Raw genomic sequence first — 25959 nt, 5'->3', positions numbered from 1 at the left:
TCCATTTTCCCAGCGATAGCAGCGATAACACATCCAAGCGAGGAAACGGTGTCGCGAAAGCGAGCAAACTTCAGCAACTTGACACATTCCAAAATAAATTTGGGTTTTCGGTAAGTTTTTTCAAAAACGGCTTGTTGAGTTGTTTACCGCACTGCACCACATTTTTGCAAAATCTATCGATGATGTTAAATGTCTTGTCGTTGGTCCGGAAGTAGACCATCCAGGGGCCGGTTGTATTAGCTATAATTAGCATCGGAAATGATTTTTATTTTCGATGCTAATTATAGCTAATTTTGCATTATTTGTGCCATCGGAGAAATATTCAAAACGACCTCCACTACCTTTCCATTAGTCAACACTATCATGCGGGCTTCAGTACCCGTGAAAGGAAGGTTTTATAGCAGGGAACGGAAAATTAAAGCAACGAAATTTAAAAGAATGGAGTAATTGGTACTTAGCTGTGGAACATTTGTAGTATCTGTATTCAACAAACACATTTTCGCTGTGCCGTGAGACATACACTGCCCATGATCGCAAATCAGTCCAATAAAGATAGGAAATTCCATAGAAAATGGGACAAATATGCGATCATGGGCAGTACAGCCCTGTTAACAAAGGGTGTTTCCAAATAGTCACCAGATATTATTGGGGAATTTCAATTTTCTCTTACACACGCCATAGCTGAACTTTCGTCAGTACAGGGAAGAAACACTCCGAATCTTACTACCCACTCGGGAAAAAGGTGATCCACCGGCCCAAAACGCGCCAATCGTTAGCGTCGTGAACGGTTCTGCTTCTTCTGGAAATTTTTATTTTAAACTTATACTCAAGCTTTCATTCCACCGAAATTCTCCATTGAGACTTTCTAGGTATGAGAAAGGTACAGCAAAAAGTCGCGAGATGTGAATTGGGATATGACATTGTTTCGTAATATTTATAGCAGACTTATTCATGAACTATTATTTTTATTGATAGTAATAATTGTTGATCGTTTTATAAATATGTTACGCTATACTATTTATTTTGTTATAATGATGATAATAATAATAATAATGTAAAAACAAAGTTAATAATTACAGCATTTCTTTGAACATGTGTGACGAAATTCAATTTCATCGACTTATTTACCAAAAGTATTCTAAGTATATTCTGATATCCAACAATTTGTAACGACATTCTTTTTTACATTTCGAGTGGATTAAGTGTGAGGAGTCTCGACAATCATTTTGCTTTGACAAGTATTTTAAGGCAATTTTCAATGTAATTTTCCAATATGGAAAATTGGTCTAGTAATCGACGTTCACATAATAGTAATCCGTTATTATAATTAGAAAATGTCTTTTTCGAGTCTTTGATTAAGTAATTTGTCTTAAACATATAGAACGTCTATTCTACGCCATATGTTGAACCTCTACTCAGCTATATCCTATCAAAATCGATTGGCATTAGCTTCTTGCAAAATATTATTGACATTTGGCTTCGACCAATATCTTCAGTCTTGGTATTCCTATTTTGAATTTAAATTATTTCTTCAATGATTCACCCCGCGGTCTGCACGGAGCAATGACTAGCTCTTCGGTTCTTGTATCTTCCTAATTCGTACGTATACGCAATTATCGTCGGTTTAACTTTCTGCTCTCGGAGGCGGCCAGTTGGTAGGATCTGTAGACATCTTCGAACGTGTGGATCAGCTCGTCGAAACCGTACAGGAGCCCCTCCTCGCAATTACCTAGCGCCCAGCGCCTTCTGTGATCGACTTTTACGCCCTCGGGCAATGGTAACGCTTTGGCAAAATCAATTAACCATACGCCTACTTTGTGGTTGTCGTATACAATAAAGATACTGCTTCCGATCACTTGATGGCGCTGGAAGAACTCCGACTTCTGAATCATCGTGCGCATTTGCTTCAGTCTCTTCAGAATATCCTTAATGACCGTTTTTCGCCCATTTGCAAAATGCGAGATGGTTGCCTGAATGTCGCTGCTCGATTTAACCGTTTTCATGTCCGTCACCGGTGAGCGACCCTTCATCTTCAGGGCCTCTATCCGGAAGCCTTTCTCCTGAGAGGAGGACATATTTTCTCGGAACAGCATGTACCGCAGTTTGGTGATTGCCTTCTGCTGATGTTCTTCAGCCGTGGGCGCACTCGGATCCACAGCGATCATCTTCTGGTACAGGTCTGCTCGCAGGGCTGTATTGGACACCTCATTTTCGCAGAAAGTTCGGAAGCCAACCTTGATGTCCATCACGTTCGGATCCTGGAAACCGTGCAGCAGATCCTGCAGTTCTATGAAGTGTTCCCCCTGCAGCTGATGGATGCCGAGAAACTTAGGAACCACTTTGCAACCGTGCGAGTCGACGGCCAGCTGTCGGTATGCGAGGACCTCTGCGTCATCTGGACCGGATACGCGTTTGCGGACGATTCCGTTGGCCAGTGGGGCAATGCTGCAATGAGAATAGGAAAGAAATAGAGGTTAGTTTTTTTCTGTTACCGTCCGTCTGTAGCACACTGACGTCAATTTAAGGTTCAAGTTACCGTTTTTAAGCATGTGTTAGAATTGAACGCTTGGTAGTGTGCGTAGGAAAATTTGTGTTCAGCTTTGCCACCGGATTATCCATATAAACCTTTTTAAAAACTCTAAAAGAAGAATATCAGTCGATTTATTAGATCATCACGATTCAATTCATGCAAAATACCTGTTGGAAAAACCATCGGCTTAGCTGGATGGTGCTTTTGAAAAAGTGGCTGTGGTTTTTTCATTGCGCAGTTGTGTTGCGTACCCCCGCTCGGTGTGGTAGTGTGACAAAAAATCACAGCCACTTTTTCAAAAGCACCATCCAGCTAAGCCGATGGTTTTTCCAGCAAGTATTTTGCATGAATTGAATCCTGATGATCTAATAAATCGACTGATATTCTTCTTTTAGAGTTTTGAAAGGGTTTAAATGGATAATCTGGTGGCAAAGCTGAACACAATTTTTCTTACGCATACTACCAAGCCTTGAGGTAACTTGAGCCTTAAATACGGTTGAATGCGAAATAGGTCTTTGAATAGTAAAAAAATGTTCCCGGTTTATGGGTGATTCATGAGAGATTGTTTTTGCCGTAGAGTTGTGAGTATCATAGAATGGTTAGAAATGACCTGTAAATGTATTTCAAGCAAGTATCATTGCACTATAATTTAACAGAAGTACATACAATCGACGTAACAGATTTTGTTAAAACTGTCGGCTACGAGACTGGTGACAGACGCAAGAGAGTTGAGCTGGCACAGACGCAAGAGAGTTGATTTCACCGTCTGGACCCTAGATATCGGTCCATGAACACATGGTACTGGACCAACGTTTTCATTTCCCGGACCACAGATCTTTCACATTAGAACCCAGGATTGAACCTAGACTAACTAGGGTGAGTGGCGATCGCGCTTACCATACAACCACTGGCGCCGTAAATAGTTTCCTTTGTTGGGACTGTGAAATGGAGAATTTATTAGATGGAGAACGAAGTTCCTAAGGAAAAAACAAAGAAGCAATTTTCAATAGGATGTAAGTATCCTCAAGAGTTTTCATAAGCTGGCTCGATTCGCACGTTCCCCATGTTACTCTGAGACTTGTACGGCACCACTCTAAAATTTTAAACTGATTATCTGTACGGGTTGGACAGTTTGGCAAGTTTATTATGAAGAGTAAAAGACAAACGTGAAAACGACAGTATAGTTATAATTTTTAACCTAGCCGATAAAATACAAAATTGGCAAATTTGCATCGTATGAATTGTAAATCGCTGTATAAAATATCCCACTCGTTTAGAACAGTTTAAAGATGGAACGAGTTCCAAGATATGATAAAATATGCATAAGGATTCTTTCGTCAATGAACCAAACTAGACGGGTCGAATTTGGAGACACGTGTTCCATATAAATTAGACAGCTGAAACTGGTTTCAACCGGATAACGAACGTCTTCTAGGTAGCCAAACAGATGGATTTTCGTCCATAAAAAAAAAAAAAAATTAAATGCACAATCGGTGCCAATGGCTTGGGATTTCTACTCAATATGCCTGATTGAGAATCAATGGAAATTTACTTCAATGTAGGTAGGTATCCATTTCTTTGCACGGAAAACACTCCATCGTTGAAAATACCCGCCTGCTGTGTTTCCCTTTAATAAGTCCAGGCAAAACCGGTCCAATCATCACGGATATATTGAACCGAAAACGCAAGCGCATATTTTAAGCAAATTTTACTGCCATCCATCGTGTTGACGTCAAATGTTTTAAAGTTTATTCACTAACGTTGCGAGCCGCTTTGCGTTTGTTGTACAGGGACATGGAGCTTGGAGTGCGAAGCGCTACAATCTGTCTCAAAGCCGATGGTAATGGGTTCGGTTTTCTGCAACGCTCGAAGCTCGAAAATATCGAATCGATCAAGATGAACGTCATCGTAACAGGTCGTAACGGCCTACTGCGGAGTTTGTGTTCGGCGCGTGGGAAACCAAAACCGTGTGAAATAAAACGGTGCTGTAATGAGGCGCCTTATTGTGTGTTTGTTGTTATTATATATTAAGGATCGACCAATTTCATAAATAGCAGCTTGGCCATCAGTGCTGTTGTGGGTTATCGCGCAATGTGAAAGAGGAACCGCTGATAATTGCAGTGTTTGGGTGTTTTTTCTCGATCGTAGCATTAATGTGCGGAAGGACTTAGGACTCACCTATAAAACTGAGTGCACTGTCGGAGGTTATCGGTTCATGTGAAATTAACGGTTGGAGGTTTGGTTCAGTACCACTCACCTAGAAACGCAAAGTACCATTTACATGATCTATCTTTTTTTCCGGTACCGTGTGCGGCACTGGAATGGAAAATCTTTTTTTTCTCACCTAACATCAACGTTGGCGTTGACGGGGTGTGGCGTTAAGAAAATTGTGTTTAAAAATTTGGATTTTAATGTTTTGCGTTCCACTCATCAGTAACTGGCACCAACTTGCTGTCAGCTAGACGATATTTCCAAATTAACACCAAATTGGCGTCAGTTAGACGCTAAATCCAAACAGTTAACATAATGTGTGTGAACGCCTAAAGTAACTGGCTTGTATCGAGTGATGTCTCGGTTAGCCAAGAACAGAAGCTCTGCCGCTGACGAGTACAGGGAAACGAACTGTCTTTTGGCATGAGAGCCAAACACCTGCGAGTATGCCTCCTTTCTATTTCCTAAAGGAAAAAATGGGAATTGTGTTTTCTACTATTGCTTATAAAGTTTAGTCAATTTAAAATAGGGACATATCAATCCAGGTGTTGAGTTGCTTCTAAGAAAAAATGTTATTTAGTCGAATTCCCGCACACTGCACTGGTCAACCAGAGTTCCCATTCTTTTATTTCCAACATCAAGCCACAGAGAACAGGTACACTGCGTCAAGTTGATTTAAGACACCCCTTGTATTTGATACTAAATGTAATGCCATAAGTATTATTTTCATTTTTTTTTCTATATCGATAGTAAGAAGTCAGCAAACAAAATTGTTTTACTGGCCGCACTAGTAAATAGGGACAGTGCTATCAGCTCAGCGAATGTAAACAAAACTATCAAGTGTCAAGTTCCTTTAAGACAGTTAATTAGTTGTTGACTTTATTTTGTTTAAGCTAGTTTCTAACATCATTTTAAAGTTATGCCGCGGGGAAAGTACCTTTCGCAAGAGGAAAAGGACACCATACTGGCATACAGGCGCATAAATATGAGTATCAATCAGATTTCGAAGGAGGTTGGTAGATCGCGGTGTGTGGTCAGGAATTTTCCGGAGGATCCAGAAAATTACGGTAAAAAGTACCCGAAAACCATCAAAAGCAAACTAACAAGCCGAGATAAAAGGAAAATAGTCAACACGGCATCCAATTCAACAAAATCGCTTAGTCAAATTAAGGCTGAGCTGGATTTAAACGTATCTCGGGAGACTATTCGACAGGTGTTGGTAAAAAATCCAAATATTTGCCGCTCGAAAATGATGCGTGCACCTGTCTGAAACAAGAGCATAAAATGGCAAGGCTTGAATTTGCAAGAGCTAACATGAGCCGCGACTGGAACTTGGTAAGTTTCTAAATTGGGAAAACATAGTTGCAATATAATAGATATATGTCTGTCATCGAAAGTAATAATACTTTTTTTGCGACATGTTATCTTTAGCGACGAAAAAAAATTTAACCTTGATGGTCCTGACGGATTTAATTTGTATTGGCGTGATCTACGAAAGGAAGAGGTACATTTTTCTACGCGTAATTTTGGAGGAGGAAGTTGCATGGCATGGGGCGCATTTTGCTGTCGCGGAAAACTGAACTTGGCGTTTACTTCCAGCAAAATCAACAGCAAAGATTATATAAATATCCTTGAAACATGTTTGCTTCCATTTAAACGGCGGTATTCACGCCTAAAGTTCACTTTCCAACAAGATAATGCGTCAATTCACAAAAGTACCGAAACCATGAGATGGTTGAAGGACAAAAAAATCGATGTACTTCCATGGCCAGCTCGTTCTCCTGACTGCAACCCAATAGAAAATCTGTGGGGAATCCTTGTACGTCGAATCTATGCTAACAACAAACGTTACGCTGCCGTGAATGAGCTTAAAAGTGCGATTACAGAAGCATGAAATTCCGTTGAAGCAGATGTGATTAAAAACCTGATAAATAGTATGCCAAATAGAGTTTACGCAGTCATTAATAAGAATGGAAACCCAATCAAGTACTGAAGAGTCGCAAAATTGTTGGTTGATTTGAAAATGGAGGATTTTGAGAAAAAAGTTGGTGACTGTCTTAAATGATTTTGACATGTCGAAAGTTAAAAATCGATATAATTCTTATATTTATTAAATAAATTCGGATTTTATCGTTGAAATGTTGTGTAATATGTTGAAATAAATTGATTTGATTAGAATTAGAACGAAAGATCTCTAACATTTTTGGAAATTGAAAAAATATCGTGATGTCTTAAATCTCCTTGACGCAGTGTATGTTCAACGAAATATGTTTGTAATATTAAAACACTAGCGCCGCATATGTCAATTGGAAGTATAGTAAGGTCGGTCATTTTGAAATCTCTATGTGATCAGCTGTCAATTCAGTCAAACTCAGCAGCACCCCGGATGGTGTTATCCTAATTAAGGTTGAATAGACCGTTATTTTTTCACAACTTGAACACTCGAGATGGACATTTATTCTCTGTGATCGAGGTACTTGTGTAGCTTACTGAGCCGTTCTTTCAGTTTTCTTTAACTTTTGCTTGTTAACACTCCAATATAATTTTAATTGAACGAAATTGCCTGCAGTTGGATCGATTGATATACTTATTGACGAAATCTACCTTAATGCCTTTGGTATAAATGTAGTACATCCAGTAGCGTATTCTTGAATTTGACCAGAACTTTACTGGACTTTTGTGAGAATTAATTAAAGGCAGCATACGTTCATGTAGGCTCACTGGCGTATTCAGATTCAAGTCCATCGTTTTATTGTTGGGCAAAAGCTTGGCTTTGAGTCCGCAGCTGCAAATGGTTTGCCACATCATCAATTTCTGGGTGAATTAATCGGCGAAAACAAGCTCCAATTTACGGAGGACATCACCCTATACAGTGGTTACATAAAACCGTGGCCAAATATCGAGGAACGTGCCTGAAATCAATCTTGACAAAGGTTTCTTCGTCCATCCTTTATACTACGTTACCGGTCGTAAAAGATCCGGGATTCTGTTCCGGCCACTAGATTCCGCTTCATCGTCCTGTTCGGTTGCTTGAAGGAGCGAAATGAACGGTAACCTGTTTGCAGACTTTCTCTAGGCAATATTGTCGCTGGCACCGCATTTTTGGTGACATTCCAAAAAAGCTTTCCTTGATCGATTTCAGAACGTCTCCAATGGTAGGCACAGCAATTTTCCACTCTTTTGTGATATTTCGAATTGAAACCGTCAGATTTTCAACGTGGGTCTGCCGAATCAATTTTTATTTTCGTGGTTTATCTAACCATGTTGTTGGCATTTAAAAATATATTTAAATTTGTTTAAAGAGTCTGTCGTTCCGCAATGCAACCTGGCAATTATTTAATTTTTATTACAGAGGTTTTAATTTTGGTGTTATTCGTGTCTTTCTTGAGTTAAAAAAAATCTCTGACCCTATGTGCGGGGTTGAGAATCGATCCATGGTGAGTTACGTACAAGACAATCGACTTACCAACTATGCTATGCTCGCATCTCTAAATGGGAAACTTTATTTGAACAAATGACAGCCTTCTCCAAATGATGTTATCAAAAGTGTAATGTCCATGCAAAAAACTTTAAAAGAAATGCCACATTATATGGGAAGCTGACTTTAAAATTGATAATATGTTTCCTACTCTGGACAAAGGATGAAGCATGTTATCCTATTCGAGTATAACTGTGTGACAAAGATAACTAGTGCTGATAACTAGCTCATAACTGGCAAGTTTGCTACAAAAAGACTCACATGTAGAGAGATTGACCACACCCATAAATGGACAAGTAGTTCCCTCTCCGAACAATTTATCAGTGTCATTTAGGAACAGCGCAACAATCATTGTTTTTGGCGAATTTGTTATCGTTTAAACTTTGCGTTCCTGTCACAATATTTCCCATACAAATTTCAAGTCGAAATGCCTTGTTTACAAACACTTCCAGGTGTCCAGTATGGATTGGAGAATTGCAGTACTATCCTTAGGCTCGGAATCGCATATTGCAACCTGTTTCATATGATCAAGGCGTTTAAAGAGAATCAGACAACCAAGCGGAGTGACGGTAGCGGTACGACATGAGGCACTGCGTGAGTAGGATGATATTAAACCAATTCCGACGTCGATCCAACATTTCGATTCAAGTTTCAATTTATTTTGAGCAATGCTCAACACGTATACAAAGTTCGAAAGCCACCGAAACGGAGCGGTAACCAGAACACAATGACAAAACTTGCACAAGGAAGCTACACAGTAAGTGGAAAAAGATGTCGAAACTCGCTATAAAATCTTTGTTTGGCAAGCGATCTGCGGATGTGGCACATATTCAATTAATCTTCACATCTAAGATTGTCAATGGACAAATCTGCATGGAAACCTTCTTGAGGACTCACGGTCTCATTTCCACGGCTGGATTAGGCCTGAATATGACGTTCCTAAAATCCCCAAGCAATGCTCGTTCCTACCTTTTCCCTAAATCTGATACAAAGAGTCAAGGCTAACGTTTGTTTCTTTAAGAACAGTTGAAGAACCTCGGATATTTGGTGACGTATATTGTGAGTACAGAGTACAGAGATTGGTCCTAATATTATCGCCATGAAAAATATTTCTTTAAACATTCTTGTATTGTGTTCCCAATCAAAGTATGACAATGTGCACTCGGTGTGTTTTCTATTCCGACATTTTACATAACTGGCATATAAATGAATTGTACCGCTCATATTAACAGGTTCGAGTAATTGTGATGTTTCGTTATGAAAGAATTTTTAAGCATACTTTACGTGTCAATTATTGAGTCAAAGTATTGACAATGTGTCCTTTCGAATTATGAAAATGCTAATTATTGTTACTATTTAAATTTATTTTCAGTTGATCCCTTTCCACTCTGAGTTCCTATTACCGACACCAGAGAGGTGACTCCACCATCTGTCGCGGTGTTCGAAATACCAATTTGTCTAATAAAGAGTTATTATCACTTAAAATGTATATGCTGGTTTTCCACGCCTCTTCGACCTGGTCACAATAATCAAAAGCACAAAAAATCTGTTGGATTATATATCAAAAATCTACCTCAACAATTCATGCAAAAAGAGACAAAAACCTATGATTCAATATTCGGTCATCCGGAGGCTAAGGAAGCTAAGGAATTTTGGTGAAAAGAAAAAAATGTGTTTTGTTTTTTCGAAAACTAAAAAAGCCATTTTGTCCAGTTTCAGCATATCATAAACATCAAAAGGTTGAGAACATCAACACTGAACGAAACAACATAATTATTGTAAGTCCAGTTGTTCAAGTTTTGATATGCATACGTTTCATGGCATTATCATGTTTGTATCGTAGATACAACATATTTTTGCATGTTATGATGAATTGGTGCCAGGACAATTATAGTGGTGCAGCCAAATGAATGCTGGACGTTGTTGTAGTTCGTATTGTTTAGTCTTAATGTAAAGAAATTCATGTGACAACTACATACAGTATTCCAGAAATCATAAACAACGTCTTGTAACCTTGAATGTCAGATTACACCTTCTGGGAAGGGCATAGCATAGTTGGTAAGTCTATTACAATGTACGCAGCATACCTGAGTTCAAACTCTGTCCACCGCATATAGTATATTAAAACCTCTACCAATATTGATTAGATCGGTCAGGAATGCTAATAATGTTTTAGGATCTGATCAAATCATCTTGCGTTTTTCGACGGTATTTAGACATTTACAAAGCCAAATGAAAAACTGAAATCATGTTTTTCTCCGTGTACATTGAATCTCACATTATTTTTATAAAAAATTATAATAATTTTAGTTGATTGATATCTTTCTTAACAAAATCTACCTTACTCTCACGCAACCACTTTAGAGTGGTTTTGACATTATGTGCTGATGCCAAAACAGTCGTGGAATATTGTGCTTCTTGCATAACGGAAACATTTTATTTTGCAAACACTCAGTACGGTAAACATTTTATGGTTCCTTTGGTGTAGAAAATTGATGACTTTAGGCCACAGGAACAAATTGCCTGCCACACACGAACTTTTTGTCAGAATTTTTCCACCTGGGTCGACTTCTCGAGGTCAGTAACATCCTCACATATGTACCCGGATAGAATTTTACAATAGCATTCACCCTACAAACAATCATAAAACAATAAATATTATAGTTATTACTGTTTCAACATTGTTTGATGCCAAGTTCTCAGAGTAGATTTACAATAAAATTTCATGTAACAATTAATTTGACTATTCAGCAAAAAACTGATACAGTGCATTCACATTAAATTTTACTGTTTCGAGATTGTATGGAGAAAAATTGATTTTTTTAATGTTAAGATACATAACCAAACCACCCCTCTTTTTCACTGTAAAAGCCTATTTTACATTGAAATTTGCTGTAAAAACGTTAAAGTTTATTGTTTTTGTATTGTAGCATAACACTAAAACTTACTGTAAATTATTGTAAACTTACTGTACTGTCACAGTGAAAATCATGGTTTTGTTACTGTACATTTCTATTCGGGTATGTACTGATTTAGACGTAACCAGAGCGGCTACATCAAATTGATTTACCTTCGTATAAACTTGCGACCCCGGCAGCGTCCTGGAATCCTCTTTTTGATTTGTTTCATCATCCATCAAACTACGCGATAGTTGCAAAAACCGGTTCCGTAACTTCCGGGCCCTGATTTTTGTTCTGCACTTTGTTTTTGATATATCTTATATGTCCTCTAATTGTGACACTATTTGACCCGTTGGGCAATTCTTACACTTGTTCCAGCTTTTTTCGCCAAATCATGAATCGACATCGATTTATATCGACTGATAAATTTGACTACCTTTCGGTCCAAATTTGGGTCAGCCGGTCCTGATTTTCTTCTTCTTGTCGGTAGATTATCAAACGAATAGTGCTCCCCGATTTTGTTAACAATCAATTTCACAGCTGTGAGATGCATATCGAAGCGTTCCTGATTTCTTTTTTGACAGATAAACACATCGAATTGGCACGCTGGAATCTGTTCTTGATGGGTGCAAAGCGTAGTTTGAGTAATTTTAGTTCCGTGTGTTTTCAGTTGGTGTATTCGATCAAAATCCTCACCAGAACAATGCCGTTAGAAATATCTACGCCGTTACTTCAAACCAAAACATGTTACCAAACACTGTTACTTCTAACTCCAAAACGACACTTTCTGTTTGTAGTGAATAGCGTAGATGATAGAACTGGATAAAGGCGACTTCCGTTAGCCTAAGCTCCATTTTCAATTCAGAAAATATTCCACCTTAGGATGAATCTGTCGTTTAGCACAGCATTTGAAGCCATATCAATCACGGTTTTGGGTCGTAGTAGCAATTTTCCCTCTATTCCACTCATGGACGTAACGTAAGTAACGATGGCAATGAAAATTTTAGAATAATTTTCTTAAGTTGTCAAAAAAAAACAAAGTTGAAGATCTGATTTATTGAAATTAAAGATGCGTTCTCTATTGTTGAACAAAAAAAAAATAGTGAACATTTGAAAACGGTTCGTAATCGGCTGTTCGGCAAAGCATCCGTTTGATGTCGGAACAGGAGCGTTATGTACGGCCTTCATGTTAAACTTGCTAATACATCTCATGATTCTACCAATCAACTGTTTGCATTTCGTGGATCTCCCAGTTATTTTTATACACCATGGAGCTCGAAATCCCGAAGAAATCTGAGGCAGATTAGTCGGGTTGTGACTTTTGGGTGCAAATGGGATCGGGGTATTCAGGAACGAGTGTGTTTTTTTGGTGTAATGAGATGACGCTTTATCTGGCCAAAGACGTATTATCCATCTGTATGACGTTTTTGTAGAAATGGGATCAAACTTTTCTTCAAACAATCGTTCTTGTACACCACTTGTTTGATGGTCAAACCAGAGGGCTTGAACCATGGCTTTGAAATACCTCTCTCGGCAATGAAAATGTCATCACTTTCCGTTCAAACTTTTGTTTAAACTTTTATTGTATGTTCCGAGATGCAGTAGAACTATTGCTGTAATACTAACGATCGTTTCCGGAAATGCATATCTTCGAAAAAGGGAAGCAACTTCCGTCGTCCAAAACAAAATATTCACTGGAATAATTTTTTTATGAACCGGCGGCACTGAGATGGCAGTGTTGAAATCTGTTGCTCGGTGTTTTTCAGGACTATTGTCTTCTGTCGGCACATTTTTCAAACTCTTTTCAAAGTTTTGCAGATGTACTGGTGAGAACAGTTGAACTTTTTTGCGGCATTTCGTTAGCTCAGTGAATCCTTGTTGTTGATGGCACGAGGAAGAGAGAAACGTACTTTTGCGTCCATAATTTTGGCTGGTCTTCCACTATCTTACTTGCGAGTAGTTGTTGGGGATCTTAGGATATGGAAAACAGTCGATGGAGCAATATTTTCACTTCTAAAATGTTGTAAAGAATATTTCTGTCCGAGATTTCTGCGCAGTTCATAGAACTGTACAACGCGTTCGCGAAATGCTTCTTCTTATTTCGATGGTATTGGATGGTAAACTGAGCAAGCATAATCAAAATAAAAAATACTAGCTGAGAGAGAGGGTTAACACACACACACACTCATTTCTCTCTGAGCTCGTTTATAGACTGTGGCACACCTTTTAATAGCATTAACCTCGAAACTGCGTTTTTGAAATTGTGGAACACAATAACTCAAAAACTAATCAACGAATTGACATGATTTTTTATGAGAATGCACGAAATGTGTAACCTGTCGATGAACCACAGAAAATAGAAAAAAAGAATTCTCCCTATTATTTTTTAAGAAAAGTGAGCGAATTTTACAGTAAAATATGAGATTTTTCGGTTTTCATGAAACCATTTTCCGAAACTCGAACTTTTTCCATTTTTTTGGTTCATCGAGTAAACACAAGTATAAGCTATACAAATCTTATTGAATTTCCTGTATCAGACAATTTCATCAAGAGTTATCGTGTTCGCCGCGGCGCTCCTCGACGTGGAAATGGTTGGACGCCTACTCTTGGAACGCTCGTATGTGTGGCTCTGCGTGACTGAAAATATTTTTTTTCATGCAAAATGAATGCATAAAGCGATCTTAACAGTTTACAAAAAATCTATTGTTGCCTCGCCTTAAAAAACGTAAAACAAAATAAGTTTCGTTTTGAGCACTTTACATCAGACGCGCCCCTTAAGGAGAGGACGTAGTATAAAAATACGAGATCTCAGTGTGCGTATTTTAAACGTCAGATGTCTCAATTGTTGTGCACATGGTTTTTGAAAAAACCCAAAATTTCAGTTGCCACCCGTTATTGGTTCCTTTGTTCTTTGCTCTGCACACTAGATCCAGACTCCAAGGCGCCAAGTTGTTGTTCACTTTCCGCGTTAGTAACAGGAATGTTGAATGTTCTAAATTTTTTAACTTTACATTTCACTTAGTTGCTCAACTAGTTTTTTTTAAAGAAAATAAAAAAAGGAAATCGTGGCTTATTCACTTTTTTTAAGATTCGATTCTTTTGGTCCCGGATGCACCCGCCCATCTCTGACTAGGTTTTTCAAGCTAGTCTACCATTACCATACTTAGCCCTGTTCATGTATACTTGAAAACGACATCAGATGACGGCTTTGGTTGGTGAATGAAAAAGAATCAATCTCAGTGGCGACATCAGATGACGGCTTTGGTTGGTGAATGAAAAAGAATCAATCTCAGTGGCGGGTATTGAGGGTCCGGACCCCCGGTATCAATTTTATATACGTTTCAAATTAAAATCATTTCAAATCAAATTTGAACACTAAATCTGATTTTCATTAAATCATTAGATTTTGACGAAATTTCGGACCCCTCCTGAAATTTTTTCTGGATCCGCTCCTGATCTGCAATGAAGATGTTCGGTTTTATCATGAAAATTCCGCCAACTTGAAAGTGAATGATTTAGGGATGCTTTGAAATTGAATACTGGCTGCGGTAGATTCAACTGAGATTTTGAGCATTTGAAAAGGAAAATTGGCATCACTAACTGTGACACATGAAGGATGCCAGTGCATTTGTTATGTGCCAAGTTATTTAATGAGTATTTCATTTCATTGCTCATAACTGCTTAATTCAAACTGAATCAATCAGCTTGCTTTGAGGGAGCCATTTGTTAACACATTTGAAATGGTATTGCTTGTGGCACTAAAAACTGGATTCTAACCGCACTGTGCACTTAATATTCTTTGTTTTAAATTCTTCTCATAGGCGGGTGAGTTCAATTGGTCTGTCGATGAAGATACAATTTCTATCACTTTAAATACATGTGTTTTGACAGCTCGCAGTATTAACATCACTCGCACTTTGAATGTGCGGAGTTCAAGTTAGTGGAAGTGCCCAATATATAGACTTTAGTATTCAAATGCTCTAAACGAATTTTATGGGCAGAAAACAAAACACGGCCCCCTGCCGAGCTAATTATTTTTTATCTCTTGAAATACCAAACGTGAAATTAGTATCAAGTGTTTTTTGTAGAATAACAAAACAGGATATGGAAATTCAGGATTGCCAAAATTGCACACATCAAGCAAAAGATCGAAGCCGGGCGTTAATAAACGCAGTAATAAAATAGCATTTCGTAGAAGCCGATAAAACAGGAAACATGGAATCCAGAAAGACAGAATATCACAAAATAATGAATCTTAAAATGAATGAACCATTCTGACGATGTGATAGTTAGATATGCCAATAAACATTCTATCGATGCTTACCTTTTTGGGTGTCCGGAAAGCTGCAACCAGCCGGACGGAATCGCAGGCGCATTGTGCTCCAGTAGGACAGGTGTGGCGGGGGCACTCAACTCAAGGGCATGCTGCAAAAAAATAAATAAAAAAGAAATGTTAGTTAAAGTAGGCTATACAATCCATGGGTATCTATGTCGGCTTGAAAAGTATAGAAACCATTGTTTAGAAGTAAAACGATTCGATGTGTTGCGAGATCTGTTCTATACTGAAAGATTTCCAACATGTTTTTTGGTAAGTTAGATTTTTTTTTCAAAACTCGCGTGTACATATAAGATAACTCGTTTATTTGATTTTGATTAGATAGCACTACCTCTACTAGGACCGTGTCAGTCTGTTTTATGACGATCCGCATCATCTTTTGATAATGTTGTTTACAGATGCTGTCATATTGTGCGGTGTCATCAGCCTTTGCTCCGTAGGAATTCATTTTAACTACACTGGGAGAGTGCGAGAAATGTCTAAATCAACAACTTGTGTGTTGAAAACTAAAAAATACATAATGCAATGGTGTTCAAATATTGAAATTATTGAAGATTGAAGTGTAATCAGAAGGAATCCAGTCAAACCGTCCGGAAATTGATTCAAATTTCTACCAAAACTCCGCCTCAATTGTAACATCTTTTGCTGTAACGGATTGAGTCGGAAACGGTCATTGCATCTGAGTCGGAATTTTGACAGAATTCTGTCAGATTTCGTGATCATTTTTCGGTTGTCAAACAACATATACTTTGAGTGTTCTCTATATTTCGGTTTGTTCCAATAATTTGAACTCGTGTTTGGGAGTTTTCAACAAAAAACAAATGAGAATGTTTGCAAAATATACTTTTTTATGATTTTCCTTAATCATCGGAACTGACGTTGGGTACGATGCAGCACAGCGACCCCCATACGCAAGCAAGCGATTTCCAGTGCGTCCTTGTTTCGCTTCGAATCAGTTGCACTGATCTTTTCCGAACGAGGGCACCTATGACGTACGTTGGCTTCTCTCCCAATAAATCCCCCTAACCCCGCAGTAGCGGTAATGCGCGGAGTCAGTCCAACGTAGTTGTAAATATAGTACAAGAAAAAAAAATCTTCGGACGCTTCATGAACTGTAACTGATAACAGATTTCCCAAGACGTGCGGGAACATGTACTGATTAAGTTCTATAAATAGCGGTCCTATTAGAGATGGCCACTATAACGAAATAATGAACCTCACAGCACACGAAAAATTGAACACGCAGACGGAGGGCGTGACCAGTTGCTCCAGAACCAATCGCTGAAGGTCCACGGCGAGTCAGTGGATTGACGTCAATCTGTGCGTCGCAGCATCCAACCGTATCTCGTATAGTATATAATATGTGTATATTTTGTTGCAAGGTATATCGATCGATAGACTGCACTCACTTCACACCCTGTCAGTCAGTCTGCTGCGTGGTATCGGATCGTGCTTTGCCTGCTAGCTACTGTTCGCACATCGACATGCTAATTGAACGTTTGCTCTACTATTAGATAAGAATACACTCAGGTTTTTTTTACGCGGGGGATACGAGCCGCGTAAATGAAAACCGCGTAAATGAAAACCGCGTAAATTTCAAAATCCGCGTGAATGAAAACCGCGTAAATTTCAAAATCCGCGTAAATGAAAACCGCGTAAATTTCAAAAACCGCGTAAATGAAAACCGCGTAAATTTCAAAAACCGCGTAAATGAAAACCGCGTAAATTTCAAAATCCGCGTAAATGAAAACCGCGTAAATTTCAAAATCCGCGTAAAAAAAACCGCGTAAAAAAATACCGCGCAAAAAAAAACCGCGTAAAAAAAAACTTGAGTGTACGCTCAATTTAATTTTACACCAGCCCAACTCGGCTCGAACGTGTGTGTATACACGACACGGGAGCAACATCGTATAGCTGCACGACCGGTTTGTGTATTTACATATTTTTCCATACATCATTATCGAAACCCTTTTGTTACGCTATTTCAATTATAAACTTTCTAGGCGTAGGCTTCGGTTGCATTACGAGATTGCACTTGAAATTGCATCGGAGCGTGCTCGTGCGCTCGCGCTGGTAGGTAGAAGACTGATTACTGACGGACTTGACGGTTGCACTTGCACTCTGACCTGGATAGGGTCATTTTTCAAAACATGTGCTTAGACGGCGGTGACTGCCGGCAGTCGTCGTGTGTCGTGCATGCTGTCATAATCGATACGTAACATTGCACCGCCGCCACCGCTGAAAGGAAGTAACGTAATTCACTAATCTTGCGGTTAATATACTACTATCGACGGTTGGTTGGATGGGATCTTGGGTACATGATGCGATCAGTGCTGAATGACAAGGGATATGGTAGGAAAGAGTTTTCAGAATGCCCATTTGATTTGTCAAGTGCAATAAGAGCACGACTCAATGAGTGATTGAGAGGAAGTATGGCCCACCACAGTCATCAGGATATCAAATTTATGCATACGCACATATATTCATTTTTGAACATTTGTGTGTAATTCGTAGATAAATGAATCAATAATTCAGTAATCTTTGAAGCTGATTTATTATTTTCAAGATATGACGAGATGGTGGATTGATTTGTTTCTGAGGTTAACCGGCAGATTGTCCAAACTTTAAAACGAGGAATGGACAAAATAATTCGATATTTCATCAAACACACATCAGAATATTTTTGTCGAATTTTATAACAAAAGTGTGCAAAATAATTCACCTGTGGCAAAGCAATTGGCCGGATTTTTACGTCCGGATTTTAACTGCAGCAATTTATAAATAATCTCCATTAATTATGAGCACAATAACGATGCAGGAATTGGATCATCGATAATAATTTTATGTGAGTACAATTAACCGAGTATAATTAACTCATAATTTACGAAGCAGACCTTGTCCAACTTTAATTGATTTATAAATTAGATAATACAAATAGAAGAACCGTACTCGAGTAGAGCAGGAATAATGTGCCAAGTATTAAGAACCAGTTCATATAGTACAACCGAGTTTGTTCACAATGTTCTTTAAATATGTTGTATACAAGCTTTAGTACAACTAATACTACCATAAATTATGTTAGGCAATTTTAGCATACAAATTAGTAGGAAATAAAAGTGCTGAAAGATGAGTGATCTGCCTCTCGGTCACGACAACGACTTTTAACTTTCAATAAGAAAGTTCCCTGTTCTCTTGTGATCTTTCGGATAGTTATAGTGAGTTGTCCCAGACTTTTCTCTCCTGGCCAGATCGCGAAGCCATCCGGATGTTTATCTCCTGCGGATATAACAGTGGCGACGAGGAAAATCGGCAGCGTTGACGAACATAAGCGGTGGATCAATTCCCGTAGGATTCATCATCACAGATTGCACGAGAAGGGAGGATCGGAAGCCAAGTGACACTTGCTGTTTGAAGTGTTTAGAAAGGCCATTTTGTTTAATAACAGTCGCGCCATTTTTTTTTCTCGGTTGTAAGAAGGACGGTAACAGTGTGACCAGTTTTTCATGGTGATTTTTTAAATAGAAAATAAGCGATTTTTTACTTGTTTTAATTTATTTTATACTGGGAAAAATGGTTTTAAAATATTCTATTTTTGTGTTCTTTACGCAATTAGGGTTATATTTCCAGCGAACTTTTTCGTCGTTCGACGTAAGGATCAAAGTTTTTCCAGCCGTTTGGTGGACCCGGAGACTGATAATATTGGTGAATACGGTAATTGTAGGAATGATTCCTGCGATGAGTCAATTAAGTTTTTTCTTTATTTGAAGGCATTTTTGAGTAATTTCTTGTGTATAAAATGGGGAACGTTTTTGCTACATTGAGCTGTATCGTACTGGCAGATCGTTTGGTGATTGGGCCGCAAGGCTGAAATATTTTTCTCTCGTTAAAATTGAAAATGGCGACGATGAAAAGGCTTATGTCATTACCATGCACAGTGATGCAAAGCTGGCCAAAATTAAAAATATGAAATTAAATTTTTATCATAAAAAATATTTTTCCTATGAACCTAAATAGCTAATAGCCTACAAAAAATAGTGGTGTTTGAAGATCTTTAAGTATTTTTTGGATGTTGAGAAATGATTAGAAATGAGGTATTTTCAGGTTTCGAACTCATTTAACACTTCTAACTCATAATTGAATCTAGAACATATTCATCGCAAGTTAATTCGCAATATCTTTAAAATTCATGCATGCTACCTCAATATACAAGAAAAATGAACTTTAAATTAAAAAATACTTGAAAATTTGGAAATGTTAGCATTTTATGGTAAAGAATGTCGTCTTAACATACAATCTTGAATATTCATCATAACTTTTACTAAGGAAGGAAAAATCGGGAAAGCACGCCATTAGTTGCACATTATAGGAAATTTTATCATCTTTCAGAATATCATAGTGGTGTTTTTCGTCAAATGTTTGATGAAATATCAAGAGAAGCAAGAATTTGTTGCAATTACGCGTGTTTCCTATCGTATTAATTTTGCATAAACCAAGCCGGCGCTGCAATTAGTTATTTCGATATATTCTAGGGTACAATATCCGACTGCGTCTTCAAATTCATTATGCGTATTAGTTTTTAGTATGTTGAAAAATCGTTCGATAAATATGTTTAGAAATGTTTTCTGATTAAATAATAACGGAAGATGAAACGCATCTATGACTTACAATTCTTTTTTTTGGTGAGTCAAGATAAATTGTCTCCCATTTTAGTGGATTTTTTTTAGAAACTTTGGAGACGGCAACTGACAATTCCAAATCATTTTGTGATAAAAATGATATTTTTTTTGCAATGGTAGTTGAGTGGTAAACGTGACCGCCACTCACTCTAATTGGTCTGGGTTCAATCCCAGCCGAGGTCATTGGGATTTTTCTGAGGTGAAAAAGTTGATGGGTTGATATCTAGCCCCTTTCTGGCGTCGGTGTTTAGCCTCGTAACGAAAATAGGCCGACGGAAAATAACTAGAAGAAGTTTTTGTAATAAAGTTTGTAGCTGCTGTAGGCAAAGGGAAAGTATTAAGATATTTAACTGATGATTACGAAAATAATTGATTTAAATATAAGGACAAAACGTGCATCTCAGTAAATAATAGACGTGATTGTGAACCATTTAATAATCGCCGTTTAAATAGTTTAGAGACGCTAGTGAAATTCTAGGTTAAAGGACAACCAATGCACAGTGGTCCAGAATGCAAATTTAGCAGGAATTTTGAGATTTTACTAAAACTAAATAACTTGGCCTTATTAAGTCTTTGGAGAAGTTTTCGTAGTTTATGAGCCCCCTCTTTTTGTTGAAACAACTGTTAGGGTGGTTCTAATTTTACCAAGATCAAAAAATTAACTTTTTAATCATTCTAGCTAGAGCCAAATGACCTTCAGCGAAGTTGTAGAACGACAAATTTTGGAAAAGTTTTCTGAAGACATGTAAGCTCTATCTGTCATACTTTTTATTTTACAATAAATTTAAAGTGGGAGCTTAGGGTGTTTCTTCGAAATACAGTTTTATTACAATAACTTTTGCTGTATTCATTAAAAACTGAAGTAGTCTTCAGACAACTTTAAGATTGTTTCAAGGCGAATAATTTGTTTCATGGCACTATATATCTAGCTATTTGCGTTGAAAAGGTATGAGCACTTTTTCGCCAAAAATGGCGAATATGATATTTTTTAAAATTTCATAAAATTGATTTAAAAACATCTATTTTTGAAATATTAAGTGCTTATATCTTCTGAACAATAAAAGCTAGAGTTTTGATGTATTAAAAGAAAATGTTCGTCATCAAAAACTCTGAAAAACATCTGAAAGGTTGTAAAAAAAATGAAAACTGAAAAAGTTATATTAAAAATTTGGTTTTTCATGAATTGACTCTTTGTAATATGTTTAAATTACTTTCACGGTGAACAAGATAAAATATGTAGTATCATTTTCATGATAAAATATTGCACTTTACAATACTTTTCTATTATTGTAAACCGTGGGTAGGGTGGTTCTATTTTTTTTTAAATTAACTTTTTAATGGTTCGAGATAGAGCTTCGCTGTCTTCCAGAAAATTGAAGAAAATGAAATTTTAAAAAACTTTGTCGAAGACATTGAAACTCTATGTCGTGTACTTTTCATTTTACAAGAGATTTACCAAAAAATTAGGGTGTTTCTTAAAAAATGGTTTTCTTTGTATAACTTTTGCAATTTTGATTTTTCATTAAGATCACTTTAGAAATACTTTCAGATATTTTGAAGGAGAACAATTTGTCTTAATATATTGAACCTCTAGCTTCGCTCGTTAGAAAGTTATACATACGTTTTACTAAAAATAAACTATTTTTGAGTAAACATTGCAAGATATAAAAAAATATCGTATTTGCCATTTTTTGATAATCTATGCTACAAAGCATGCTAGTTCATATGAAAGCAACAGTATTTAATGTTCAGTGCCCGAATCGAAGATAATTCTATTTGTAAAAGTTATATTTTTTATATAAAATTTCTTATAACTTTAAAACGAAAAAAAGTTAAGTAGTTGATGTTTTAAAGCAAATTATGCGCCCTAAAATAATCTTCAAGTTGTCCAAAGGGTACTTTAGCGTAAAATAAAACTTCAAAAGTTATAGAAATAAAACCGTTTTTTAAGGAACACCCTAAAGCTTACAATTGAACTTCTCGTGCAATGGGAAATATAAAAGCTAGAGCTTGCATGTCTTCTGCAAAACGTTAAAAAGTTCTATTTTAAATATTGCTAAATTTAGAACTACTAGATTTACTTACAAATGTTACACATACATCTACATCATACAAGGTATATAGTCGGTTCCGACAGCATGAAGTAACAAGTTACTTTACGCTTGTTCGGACATGCCGTAGACTCAGGTGATTCGCATTTCTAATGCCAAAAGACCTTGACCACTACGGTAGCAGACAAAGGGTTAAGTCGCCGGTGAGCTCTAAGCTTGCATATATGATCCTTCCACGCTTTTCTAAACTTTCTCCTTTCAACACCTTGCTCTCCCTTGAGTACTATGGCTCTAAATATTGAAAAATATACTTCACCTTCCAGTCCCTTGCTAATTAAATGCCGAAAAAACTGTTGACAAGGTATATAGTGCTAATAATGTTCAAATCCTTACCCAAGCATGATTCGTAGAAAAAAATGCAACACGACGTCGAATACGAAAATGTCAAACCCAAGATCCACGTGTATATAGACAATGATCTGACGGAAATTCGCCTACACGATTTGGCACCGCGCTCTAGTACGGATTATAATAAAAGATTCACGCCGAAGTATGGAGACGTGGAACTCGTCACAAATGACATTCAGAGAAGCTTTTTCCCTTGAATTCTCAGCAGTGCAGTGTTCGGGTGGTGCAAATGCGGCTGAACCAGCCTGTACCTTCTTACTTGACTTTCGAGGGCAGATCATCTTAGGGAGTTAACTACATCCAATATCCTGGGCTTGACATCTACTGATACGCCATAGGCAGCCAGCCAAAACAAATACTGCACAAATAATATTCCACGGTATCACCAAATCAACAGCTAACATACTTAGGAAACAATTATACAACAAAAAGACGGCTACACCATAGTCACTTGGTACCACAAAAAGCACCAAATAACTAACTGCGAAAATCAAAGCTGCTCTAGCACCTACGATATGGACGCAAACAGGGGCGAGGAGGAACCAAGACGAAACGATAAGCAAGCAGCAGAGGGTAAACCACCGAGAAAGAAAATTAACACAAGGAGCGTAAATCAGTGCGCCCAGAATAGACGACAGCAATAATATTCGGTAATTTTTCATCCTTCATGATTTGTAAATTAAAATAAATTGAATGTAAATTGAAGCTAAATCCGTAACAAATATTAAATAACATGTAGCAAGTATGTTACACGACGAGAACAAGATCTATAAGCGGTTAATCATATGTATGTTCATAGTAGCAGCAATCAGGAATCAGTAGCGTTTGGCTCAAATGTTCATAGTAGCAGCAAGGTCGACATATCTGATTTATTCAATCGTTTAAACAGAAGATTTTCGGAAAACGATGATGTTTCTGACACTGGTAATTTGAAGCCAGGTGATTTATGTTGTATGGTTGTTTCGTCAATCAATAAGACAAATAGTTTAATTAATAAATTAATATTGCAGATGAGGGCCGACTGTGGTGCTTCTGTGCCCGTTGTGAGTAGAAGCCGTTCTGCCAAAGGTTGTTATTAACCCTTTCATGCCCAACTTTTTTCTAGTGCATGTCGGGTTTCAAAACTTTTTTTCCTTGAAAACGGTTGGGTCAAGAAAAACTAAAAGCCTATTTTCATAAAGATATGTGCTGCCATGGCAGTGCTAGAAGCTGGTCAATTTTTACCTTCTAATGCTCATTCCAATTCTCCTAGAATAATTACAATAGTCCAATTACGTGGAAAACGTAGCCAACGACAGTCTAAATTGATAAGTTTTATCAGTTTTCAATAATATTGCACCATAACGAAGATATATGAAAAAATCATTTTCCGTCGTCAATGTAAACTGTCCCTGGCAGCACTGCTCCATCGGAATCCAATCAAACTAATTGCAATAACTTCAGTTCTAGAGCTGATCCTTGTAACTGTTAATACTCAAATTAAAGGCAATAATCACATTAATGAGCCTTACTTGTTTTTGTGAGCAAATTTCGCCTTAATCAAAAGTTATAGCTGTTTAAAAACGTTATTGTCCACAAACAACATGGGCATGAATGGGTTAATGTCAGACAACATAAATCGGAAAACCGAATCAAATACAAAATAGAGCGGAGAATGCAAGAAACAGATGAGTTCTGAAAAGGAATGTGGAACGATCAGAATACAGCAACTTTTCGCGGCTCAAATGGCAAGTGGACAAACAAATTTCCGGTGATTTCGAGGAAAAAATCCGCTGGTTCGTCGAAGAATACGACGCGGAAAGCCGACTTTAGTTGATTTCGGAATTTAATCTTTTCGAAAAATGTTATTATAAATTAGTTACGATCCGAGCTGTATTAGTAATTACATTTATTTTCCACCAGCTAGTGATGTAGTGTTTGTGTCATGTGACGCGTACGTACATGAGCCGTAGAAAAGTCTATAAAAGTACTGAAAGCTGAGGGATCTGCCTCTCCAGGGATGCCAGGTAGTATTTTGTGAAATTTGTACGCAGCCTATGCAGACATCTGAGCAAATCCGTGTTAAGGAGAACGTACAAATTTGTCTCAAAATATGAAGTGGCGACCTGTTTTTTAGTTGTAGCACAAGGAAAAAATTGAGCGCAGGGTATAAAATTGAGAAATCTGTGCTAGTCTGTGCATTATAACAAAAAACTGTGAAAATCATAACCGTTTTAGAAATCTGTGCAGCATATTGAAAATCTGTGAAACTCAGATTAATCTGTGCACCTGGTATCTCTGTATCAGTTTTACAAGATCGAAAGATGCCTGTATATGTGGGCGTGTGTGTATGTGTGTGTATGTATGTAGCAAAGGTAATAAAACAATACCCTGAGGACAGCCGCAAATACTCAATTACCTTTCTTAGTGACGAATGTACGGTAAATACTTGGTTTACTTTGCCGCTCAATTTCTGTTCAAGTTGAACATTTTTGCTCATCTGACGACAGTTATTTTGTCAAAAGTATTGACCATACTTTCCTATGAATTAGCAACACTGCCAAGCATCATTTTACAATCCCTGCAGTATCATTAGGTGTGTTCCAGTACTTGGAAGTTACTCCCTGTTGCTCCGGAGCAAAAAATTCTTGCTCCTTTTCACTCCGGTTTGCCACCACAAGAAGAAAAAAGAGAAGAAGATAGTACAGGAACGATTTTCTCCCTGTTTGCTCCGGAGTACTTCCAGTTTCTCCTGGTACTGGAACAAACCTATTTTTTATGGAGCAAGTTGTCAGAATCAACCAATCAGGAGCTGGAAGATTCTGGCATAAAATTGGAACTAAAGCACCCTCCCCCCACCACAGATAGTAACACTGTTTTTGATCACAGTGCCGATGTTCTAACTAACCTTCTAGGGAGACATATGCGGAGACGCCATCTTGATCCGGCAAAACTGTCAAATTTTTGAGCCAGCCGAGTCATTTTATCTCTTTTTGGGAGCACTGTTAGATTTTAACAATGGAATTGAAGGTTGCCATTTTGTCCGCATTTCTCTCCCTAGAGGATAACTAGTCCTAACTTACTAACATGACTGCTTCAGAATTCATAGTACATATTTCACGAATTCGTCAATACATTTTGTTCGTGTACTGTTCATCGCCTCCTGCATTAATTTTTTTCTACTAATCGATTGCATCGCTGTGAGTGGTCTTCCTGCACACGAGTAAAACCCCATTTTCCAACCCAACTATGGAGAAAAAAGTGAGTGCTGGATCTGTTTGTCATTGCTTCAGCGCAAATTCCGTCAATGACAATGCCTCATACGATACCTACCCAGCGTCTATTCCCAGCACCTTAATGTGGATGATTTACACCAGCCTACTGAGATGA

The 25959-nt window shown here is 37.7% G+C and overlaps 1 protein-coding gene across 4 annotated transcripts in view; it reads right to left on the bottom strand.

The window, feature by feature from the left end:
• Positions 1–980: 980 nt before the first annotated feature.
• The window catches only part of LOC131679172 (inositol-trisphosphate 3-kinase A-like), a 59452-nt gene continuing 34473 nt past the window's right edge, over positions 981–25959 (bottom strand). For all 4 annotated transcript variants that reach the window (XM_058959809.1, XM_058959810.1, XM_058959811.1 and 1 more), the window contains 2 exons: positions 15444–15544; positions 981–2445 (listed from right to left, as the gene is read on the bottom strand). In XM_058959809.1, coding sequence (XP_058815792.1) covers positions 1614–2445; positions 15444–15544 — 933 coding nt within the window. In that variant the 3' untranslated portion in view covers positions 981–1613. The remainder of the gene's footprint in view (positions 2446–15443; positions 15545–25959) is intronic.

This window comes from Topomyia yanbarensis, chromosome 2 (assembly GCF_030247195.1).
Source record: "Topomyia yanbarensis strain Yona2022 chromosome 2, ASM3024719v1, whole genome shotgun sequence".
NCBI classification, from domain to species: domain Eukaryota; kingdom Metazoa; phylum Arthropoda; class Insecta; order Diptera; family Culicidae; genus Topomyia; species Topomyia yanbarensis.
Note: the sequence above shows the minus strand (reverse complement) of the source record. Positions and strands in the feature narration are given on the sequence as shown.